A 10241-nucleotide genomic window follows, 5' to 3' on the forward strand; every position below is an offset into this window, starting at 1 on the left:
GGCCGACACGGCCCGAACAAATTTCGGTTCAAGCCCGAGCCCGGCCCGGGCCCGAGAAACTGCGTGCTACCCGGCCCGAGCCGCGGGCCGGGCCGGGCTCGGGCTTTCGGGTTCGCCCGAGCCCGTGCAGTGCACTAGTTCACACGCCGCCGCCGGACCGCCGCCGGCGATTTCTGACCGGCGCACAGGTACAGCGGAAATAAGTTGGAAATAATGGCGGCCACCTTTATGCCTGTATTTCTCATAGAGTATGAAACTTAAATTTATGGTATTTCTTGCACACTGTACCTGTATTGTGGAGGAAATGGCCTGTAATCAGATCGCTTCGGTTACGGAGCAAGTTATTATAAACGCGTTCTAAACGGAAATAATATCGTGATTTTATGGTGCTAGCATATTGCGTTAACTACTGCACATTTTGGTTTGTGGTGTGTGCTTTTTTTTTTTGGAAAGGGGGTGGGGGGGGGGGGGGGGGTACTTGGAAGTCGCATCTGGTCGCATCACGATGGCATCAATGATGGCGGCGCCCAGCTGTTTGGCATGCGGCTAAAAGGAGGAAATTATTCCACGTTTTGATTGGCTCCTGAAACCACTGTCAGTTGGGGACAAAAGTTAGGGACATTTAGGGAATTTGTTGTTGCAGTGAGCAGGCTTGATGTGGCTTCGCGCGTCGCCTCCTAGGGAATTCCCTGTAAGTAGCTGAGAGGAGGCGATGGCCAGTGTCTAGCAGCAGACGACGCAAGAAACGGCTGGAACTGACGCTTCCTTTTGTAATTACTTCAATTTTTACGGGTGTCTTGCTGAACGATTTTTTTAATGCGGAGCGTGCCTGCCTGACCGTGTCCATGGTGTCGCCCCGAGTTTGTCCTGCGCTGGTTCCTTTATTCTTAAAAAAACTTCAAAATTTCTTTCTCCTCTGTGTGGCCCTAATATATTACTGCTGGCCCGCGCCAACCAATAATCAGATTTGGAGGACGTCTTCTTCATCATTTCTCCGACACCTCTGCGTTTAAGTTTCTGCTTCTTTCAAGAACGATGAGAAAATCATCCGTTCACGGCTGCGAGATTTACTACATCCGCGCGTGCACCCGGGAGAACAGTTATCGCAATAGCAGTTTTACTTGTGCAGTGTGCCACATTTAAACTAAAAAGAAACGTAGGATAAGATACTGCCTTCTCTAGTCAGTTTCCAGATGTGGTCATTCCAAAATGCATATTTATTGGCAATAGATGGTAGCGTAGCTTATTTAGTGGATCTAAGTCTAAACAAATTTGTGTTATTGCAGGATGCTTGATTGCTGACACTAGCCCTTTGTAGTAACCGATGTAAAGCAAGCATTAGATTGCTTCCAACTTACAGGCTTCAAGAGCAGATGTGAAGGCCAGTATTAAAATATGCAAAATCTTGAGAACCTGCTGTTGTAAGAGAACCTGCAGTGTAGCATCTCAATCTTAATGTCTTCTTGTGAAGACCTTTAACATGTTCCTCGGACAAATGTCTTATAACTTTTCAGCTTGAGAGGTAGTAGTAGTAGTATGTATTGTTGAATAAGGCGGACTTAGCCTTGCATAGCTGCCGGCAATTGCTCCGCCTAATCGTCCCCAATACCATATCAAATCTCTCAAAGTCATAACACCTCACTTAGTCCTAAAATAACAGACACGCAATGTCACCACACCTCACTTAGTCCTGTGGACTGCAAGAATCCGAGTAGGAGATGAGACACATCTCTTCGCACAATCCAGTGGTCCCTAGAAAAAATAATGTCCTCCGATGTAGCATGGGCACTCCTACTACTTGAATTGGTTGTGAATGTTGGCTACCTGGCAGTTCGTTTAAACTGCAGCATAAATACCAATAAGTGACCAGGGGACGATGACGTGCAAGTGCTTGGGTATTGTCCTCCATGTTATTTCCACGTTCCTGAACAATGTAAAAGGAATATACCAAATGAAGGAGACAGTTTTTAGTTTTATTTATTCCCAGTTTCACGGCCATAGAAGACGACATATCAGAGGTGCTCAGCACAAACATTGTAGGTGCATCCAGATGCTTGTTGAGACCCCTGTCACTGAAAAGTAAAAAAGAAATAGCATTTTGAAAACTGGTCAAGCACTACATATATTTCCTTAGGAGCCTCCCATTCACAATTCAAATGAACAAACAGCTTAAACACAGTACACTATTATTGTGTTGCTTGCGTGTATGTTTTTTAGTATGCGTGTGGACACTGACGTTTCTGCTGTATCTTTTTTCCTTTATTTTTTTTCTTGTACGCACGTGGCAGAATTCTCTTATGTTATTATTCTTCGTTTAATCTGCTCAGGTACCACACCCCTCATTAATGTCAGTGGGGCCATAAGGGTATCTTGAATAAATAAACATAGAACACCAAATACATGGTGCTACATCTACAAATTAACGTTCCTGTAGCAGTTAAAAATTTATAAAATAAATAATAAAATGGCACATTTCCACACATTTCCTAATACAAATAAAAACACGGCCAACTCCAGCTTTCTTCAAAATTTTGTACTATACCAGTCTCTTTGAACCAGGCAAAAAAACTGTAAGCATCTTGAAAACAATTTTATTTGCACGTAAATTGCAGACAGCTTAAAGGAGCCATGAAGAGAAAACACAAGTTTGGTTCATTCAAAAGATTGTCTCGTTAGAATCATACTGACACCACTTTTAACGTAAACTTCGCTCAAATAAGCTACATAATTACGAAAAACGGGAATGGTCATGCGACCCACCAGCTCATTCCCCGCAACAGAACCTATGATGTCACATGAGCTAAGCTCTGCGATTGGCGGAGGCTGGCAGAAGCAGACACAAATTAGGTAGAGCTGTAATTACAAACTAGACGAACGAGCGATTTGCGCTTAAATTTAGGGCACATTCTTTACAAAGCAATAAGAATGATGGGACAAACAGTGGAAATTATGAAAGCACATGTAAACATAGAAGTACTGATGCATTCTGCTGTTCGTACTGCGCACAGCATGCTTGGTTTAGCAGCACAGCACTACGGGGCTTGGGGCTGTCTCAGAAGACACTGGCCGATTGACGCAAGCAACGGTGTTTTACGTGACCCCATTTGTCGAGCGAGCACTGTTTCAGGGAACGAATATTTTCTCCCAGAACAAAAACAAGCCAGGTTTAAATGCGGGCAAACACAAACCAAACGCTTGCCACGGTATGGTGGCGCCATCTAGGTTACGGAACGTAAAAAAACGCGGGAACAAACCAACACCGCTGTACAGGGGGAGACAACCTTTGAACGGTCCCGTGCCCCCGCAATTGGGCCAACGGGCTCAACGCGTTATTCTTTTCGTTTCCCACGAGACCTAGCAACGCGAAACAGACAATATGATTCAAACTTCTTCAGTAAACCGCGTTGCGGCGATAATTTTAGCGCGGTTTTGACACAATGACTTGCTTCGGCGGCGAGCGAGCAACCGAAAATGGCGGCGCCAGCGTATACGTGTCTCTACCCTGTACGGCGGATGCGTGAATGAAGGTACTCTAGGCTGCAGAGCGGTCGGTTCCAGTGATGTCACTTGGGACCACGAAAACGCACGATTGAGCGGGAAAATAAAATTTTAACCTAAATTGTTTATTTCTCAGTGAATAAAGCACCGTTTGTATCCGGACAAGCGCTGGGGGCACTATAAAACACGAAATCTTTCGAATAAAACCAACTTGCATTTTCTCTTCATGGCTCCTTTAACTTAGGTGTCGCAGAAGCTGTAGTACAACAATGACTTACTTGCTCGTCTCTGTTTTTCTGATTTTGCCCTTCTACGAACAAGTCACATCCTACAGTCGCAATGAGGTTGGTCGACCTGTTAACAGTTACAAAATAGAAAGCTATTGTATTGTGCTTATTTCTAACATTATTTTAAAGTTCTTACTCTCACTCCTGTGACACCTAAGGCTGATTCAGCTGGAGAGCACCCCTATGTTGGCAGCAAATTCTATAGTGGTATGAAGTGGCAAAGATTTGGCAAAACAAAGCTTTTTTTGTGATGTAAGGATGATGCTCTACCAGGTGAGCGCAAGGGTGGAGATTGCTTCACCTTTGCACGATAATGCATTAATCACGACTAAGTTCAGTTAGGTGTCCTCGACATTTCAGAGAAGTGCCGAGCAAAAACTGTTTTGAAGAACAACTCAGAAATACTAATGGCCAGAAATGGGCGGCTGGGCGGCCAGAATGTTACGGTCTCTCTTAACTCCAAACTAAAAACAAGTCAGCTTAAAACAAGTAAAAAATACCTTAAAGGAGTAGCACCACTATTAAACGTTCATAGCATGATTAGGCTCTACTTAAAAGGAGTACTTGAAATATCAAAGCTGAGATAACTATGCAAAAAGTTTCCTTTGTAGCTGCAGATTTTAGTAGCAACCATTCAGTATAACATATTTTAAATCAATTTTAATATTTGCATGCACAAGAAAGCTCCGAATGAATACCCTTTCGACACTGGCATAAGCAAGATACGTGGAGTGCCTCGCCATGCAGTTCGCCCCAAACTGCCGACATTAGGGCTCCAGTGACTCAGCCAACACACTGGCTGCTGATGGTGCACGCTGCACTGCCTTGTGAATCATGTCACAGTTTTGGGACTGATATCGTGTGGCCCAGACGTGTGCGGCCGTGGCCAGCTTGGGCCACTCTAGGGCACGCATCTAGTCTGACCATGATGCAATGAGAACAGCGACATCAAGAGTGCCATTCTCTCATGGCGGCCGCCTTGGTGTTCGTTCTGTCCAAGCCAAAACTGACACGAATAAACAAGGCTCAAAATAATTATATATACTGAGGTTGACTATCTAATGTTCCAATCTATGATTCCTGGGCTGGTAGGCACCCATAGAAATGGGAAAAATGTAACACGAGAATTTCATACCAGTACTTTTTTAGAATATTTATATAGACAAATGAACTGCAAGCTAATGACCCTTTCTGCCAGTTGTTGCCCCCATCTGTCCACCATTCCTCAGCTGAGCATGAAAGACTGGTACAATAAAGTGTCAAGTTTAGATCTGACAAGTTTGCAAGCTCAGTGATTCACATTGAACTTTTTGTGTCCTTTCTTTACAAGGATTTAACCTATAACCACTCCTCCCTGGCTTGGCTCATGTACAATGCTTAAGCTTCACGCACATACTGTACTTGGTACAGTTTCATTTACTAAAGTGAAGCCTCCAGCCTCTCGCTGATATGTCTGTAGTCCACCCAAAATGCACTGCAGAAAGCCAACTTTTTCTAATGATGACGATCGTGGGTGAAGTGAACGCTTCCCGTGATCTGAATTGAACCTGGGTCCCTCATGTTATGAAGCTGACATCTATCCCATTGCGTCATTCCAGCACAGTCGAAGCAATCTGGATTTGCATAGAAGTGGAAAATTACAAAGGAAATGTACACCTCCATCTAACGACAATGGTTGTACACTACAGAAGGTCATGGATTGCCTGCATCAGTAAAGCTCTAGAGAGCACAACTGCAGCGCAACAGACCGTCCCAATAAGAAACAGGTGTTCAGTACTGGGCTGGTTAATTTGGTGTTGGACTTGGTTTCGGAAAGCTTCACATCCCCCATTTTTGTCGTTTCAACAGATGGGCAGTTGATTTTTTGTTAAGTCTTCCCGTCAGTAACTAGGACACAGCTACATATTTGGTTGTCATACTACCAGGGTGGTCTGCGAGCAGACACAGTCTGTCTGCGGCTAATTTCGAGTGTACCACAAAACGACCCACTTGTGGAGGCATTCACCTGCTTTCCATGGGTACCCAGAAAGGATGTAGACCAAGCCTTGCTCTCCAGGCCCTGCACCAACATCGTAGGGGCCAAGTCCAAGCACTTCTTTTTTTCCACTGGAAGCCCTCCTATGCAGATGCTGCAGGAACAGGATTAAATGCTGTGTCAGCACAACTGAAAGTTGGGTAGGCTAATAATACATCTTTGAAAAACAAAATGCGTAAAAGATGGCGACGTGGAATAAGACCACACAGGACAACTGACTACAAGAAAAAGAACACACATACAGCACATTGTCCTGTGTTGTCTGCAAAAGCAGAAGTGGGCAATCTCTGCCGCATTGTTAATAACAAGGATTATTGAAGTAAAGGGAGGAACGAGTGCAGTGTTAACCTTGCGCAGCATTTAGTTCATTGTACGATTGGCATGCTTTACAGAATTCCGTTGTCATGTAAGTCCGTGTATGTGGGCCAGACAGGACGCCGTCTAAGCGTCCATCTCGGAGAGCACTTGTTTACGGTAACGAAATCAACGGGTGCAAATCTTCCTGCACATGATAAAAAGTGTGGGTGCCACCCTTTGTTTGACGAGGCTGTGGTGTGTCCCTCCTGCCTGTACGCATTATTTGTGTGCTTTCAAATTTTCAGTGGCTTTATGCCCTGCCACATCCTATTTGTCCCATATGCAGCTTCTTCCATTCACCTTCAATGTACACTTTACTGACAGTTGCTCCTGGTGCCTCCTCATAAAGGGCCCAAAATGCCGCTTAACCTTCACAGCCCCTTGGACGATCTGATTCTGCCGCTGTCATTTGGTCTATCCTTTCTCTCTCCCTCTTCCGTCTTTTTTGGCTCACGATTTCACGCTTTTGTTTTTCCCTTTGGCCGCGATATCCTTACGTTCTCTGCACAGAAGCGACGTTTTCCATTCATCTCCCGCAACGCAACTTAACTGCCCGAAGAGCTAGAACGTTGATGCGTGCACACGGCATACTCGCGAGATTAACGCTATCAAACACATGCATACTTACGATCGAGGCACTGCACTTCAAACATCCAGGACAGCGCTTCGGGGAGTGCACGCCACCGGTTCGATCAAACTTGAGCAATGTTATGGGCTCCTACACAAAAGGAAAAATGAAACGCTTGAAACTGCGGCCGGAGTGTGAAAGGACATAGCATCGTAATTTGAATTTAGCGTGTGCTGCATATACTTGGGCGAGAAACAGGGAGCGGGAAAAGAATCCACACGTACTACGTTGGATACACGAAGCAGGTGTTGGTTTGCGCGCCAACGTCTGGTTTGTCGTTTTCCATTGTGTCTGTTCCTCGCCCAAGTATGCAGCGCACGCTAAATTTGATTCAAGATTATACAAAAATCGTTAACATCACAATACAGCTAGGAGGCCGAGCTAGGCGGCCACGTAAGCAAGAATTCACGCAGCTTTAGGGTACACAGTACAGTGGTATAAACACAAAAACTACAACAAACATAAAATAGCGATGTTACTGACCTTGCTGGGAAAATGAGCGCATCGATGCCCTCTTTTCCGCTCTTCCATGTCTGTGACTGCAAACGCCGGAGACCGCCATGGCTGATCTACGCTGAGCTCAGGTACAGGAGGCGATGGGCTGCAAGTCTCTGTTGAAATGTCGCACTTGGCAGCAATCAACACTAACACACGCTGGGTACTCAAATCGTTCACTCGGGGGACCCAGGGAAATGCTGCGCCTACTTCGGTGTTGTCCCTAGGCGCTCAAAAACAAGCCCAGTGACGTCACGTTTTGATCACGTGACCCAAGGATTTCTTTCCTCCTTTTAGCCGCTCCGAGCTGTTTGTTTCATGTTTTGACCACGACCGGCTTTGTTTTGACCACAACCGACCAAACTCTGTGGTTTTGACAGTTTGACAACTCGTAGAGTTGGCAACTGGCCCCGTATTTCTTTTTTGCGTGCAACGTTTGTGGGTCGAGTTCCAAGGGAAACGAAAAGTCGCGTCCTCGCGGAGCGTAGCACCGAAGAAGCGTGAACTGAGTGCGACTAACGGTGTATCATACCCGGACGCCGGCCGCAATCGGTGTTTCATTCCATGCTACATAGACTTACTGTTGACGAGGAAACAACGAATGATGGATAGCGGTTTTATCGAGTTCTGGACGCGTACGAGTTCATTTTTTTTTTTCGCTCACGTAACAGCCGCAGTGCAGATCAGCGGTAGTTTGCAAATGTTTGCCCAAGGTGTCGGTAGCTCTGAGAATTAGCGCACGTGTTCTTTATTTTGAACATCTCTGGTCATGTTTTACCTCGCGCCTTACAACAAGGCTAACAACAAATTTTACTAAAGGTAAGTTCGAACGCGGTTCATATCAGGCTTATGACACGCTTGAAAAATTCCTGCTGCCGGCGAAGGGCCCGTTCGTTTCACCTGCACCGCGAGAGCTCGTTCAGGCGGTGCAGCACTTCGCCATTCGTTTCAGTGGTGCGGTTCGCGGCACCTGCACCGCGCCGTTCGATTCATCTGTGGTGCCCCGAGGGGTGCAGGGCGAGTTCATGGCTTTGCCTGCACTCACTGCCGAGGGGATGCAGAAGCCGTGCAGAAGCAGACGAAAACAGTGCAGGTTTCGCCGATTCTGCGGGATGGCGGCCGGAACCGACTTTGCACTGCTGTGAATTGGTTCAGGAGGTGCAGGGTGAATCGAACGGACCGCAAATATCCAATTCCTTCATTTTAAAGGCTAGCTGGGTTGCGAAATACGCACTTGTGTACACTCGACTGTGCAAACGAAACTGCCGTTATCGAGCTGCTGGTAAGTGCGAAACGAAAGTTATGAACTGTCTGGTGTATTCTGTATGCTGGCGAACTCTGCAGCGTCATTCCCGAGCTAGCAGCACGATAAAGCTACTGTGCTAGCTCCCCAGGTGTCGAGATTCAGTGGACAGCGAAAATTCAAAAGTCTAAAGCAAACACAACGCGAAACCTGTATGCAGCCCTTCTTGTTGCTATTTTCAACGCTCCATAGCCCGCACAGTGGCTTGTTGATCATGCTTTGTGACTTCTCAAAACTAAAGTGGTTGTTGTGCCACCTTTCATATTTGCATGCAGGCATCAGTATCGTCATCAGACCAAGTGGAGCTTGGGTGAAAAAAGAGACACTGAAGAGGCCACCGTCTGCGTTCTGACAATGCCAGGAACAAGTCCATAGTGCATGAGCATCTCCCCTTCGTCGTCACCTCTAGTGCTATCAAGTGCCTGAGCTTAGCCATACGTCACTTCAGTGCTGAAGGCCATATTCGAGATGTAGTTGATGGGTTACGAGTGATGGTTGAAGTAACATTTGGTTGCAAGGTGAAGTGCTGCACGTGTCCTTGTTGCCGTCTTCGTTAGTGTTTGAGCCTGTCGCTCATTTGTTACACGGACCACTCTGCTGTTTCCCGTCACTGGCCACCCTTGTTCAGTGTGCTTCATTTGCCGCCTGATGCTGTTGTGGTTGTCATCTTGCTAATGTTTGATGCACTGGACAGTTGCAAAGTGGACACGCTGGGCTGAAACAGTTTAGTGACCATCAGTCACTAAAAAGTTCTTGCTCCTGTGACCCAGTGACTTGACTTGCGTGATGTGCGGGATAGTTGTCACTTTTGCAAAGAAATGACGCCTGCATGCTAATGTTTGACCATACGTGAAAGAAGCCCCGTGTTGTACTTTGAGGGAAACTAAAGTTAACTGTTGCAGAGCATGTGCTTTTCAAAATGGACAAACTTCGGCTAGCAAACCTTTTAATGTTAAAGGCCAACTGCACTCAAATTTTACCTTGGCCAAATTGACCTTGAACATACAGTACGAACCACCAAATCAGCTGGGACATGACTGGTAGCCCCGTTAAATGCGTTGTTAATTAGTTATAAACGTTTAAAATAGCTCTGTCACAGGCGACGGTGCTCCTGTTGGCGGATCACACAAACAGCCATGAAGTGAAAGGGACATTGCGGCCAGCGAGGAGAACCGGCCGAGCTCTGCTGGGCGTGCTTCTCCCAGGACTGCAGTGAGAGCGAAGCATTGCGCACAGGTTTGCCGCGGCCGATCGGCCACGTGCCGCCGCTCACTTGCCGGCTAGGCCGGCTGGAACATTACTTCAGCCTGGCCATAATGGCTGCACTCTCCTCAATTTCGCTTTCAAAATCTCCTATTTTTGAAGGTCGTTTACACTGTGGATACTTCGATTTCATCTGTCATATTAAGTCTTTTTAGGCAGACTATACGGAAATGATGTTTTCAAGAGGTGGAAATTTGAGTGCAGTTGGCCTTTTAATGCAAAATATTTTAGGATGCGTAGCCAGAGGTTTTTGTTTCAGCTTCACTTTCATTGACATGTTTTGCCTCTTGGTACAAGCTGGGTTGAAAGGTGCATGTTGATGATGGCGAGAGCCTGCCGTACCTTCTTAATACTAGTAGATATAAATATTTGCAT

At 46.1% G+C, this 10241-nt stretch overlaps 2 protein-coding genes across 3 annotated transcripts in view; one reads left to right on the plus strand and one right to left on the minus strand.

The window, feature by feature from the left end:
- Positions 1-10241, plus strand: part of LOC144179853 (uncharacterized) — a 65656-nt gene that overhangs the window by 37748 nt on the left and 17667 nt on the right. Inside the window, exon 8 of the mRNA XM_077708280.1 lies at positions 8120-8582. Coding sequence (XP_077564406.1) covers positions 8120-8582 — 463 coding nt within the window. The remainder of the gene's footprint in view (positions 1-8119; positions 8583-10241) is intronic.
- On the minus strand, positions 1953-7438 carry LOC144179117 (uncharacterized). Of its 2 annotated transcripts, none has more exons than XM_077707346.1 (4): positions 7289-7438; positions 6806-6895; positions 5791-5914; positions 1953-2072 (listed from the first exon to the last, which is right to left on the minus strand). In XM_077707346.1, the coding sequence occupies exons 1-4, from the start codon at positions 7334-7336 to the stop codon at positions 2023-2025; spliced, it is 312 nt and encodes a 103-aa protein (XP_077563472.1). In that variant the 5' UTR covers positions 7337-7438; the 3' UTR covers positions 1953-2022. The 2 variants fall into 2 exon arrangements, with proteins under 2 accessions (XP_077563472.1, XP_077563474.1); XM_077707348.1 differs by having other exon boundaries at positions 1953-3852.

The sequence above is a fragment of the Haemaphysalis longicornis genome, unplaced genomic scaffold, assembly GCF_048455015.1.
Source record: "Haemaphysalis longicornis isolate Haplotype H1 unplaced genomic scaffold, Haemaphysalis longicornis Haplotype H1 scaffold_4, whole genome shotgun sequence".
Lineage (NCBI taxonomy): Eukaryota > Metazoa > Arthropoda > Arachnida > Ixodida > Ixodidae > Haemaphysalis > Haemaphysalis longicornis.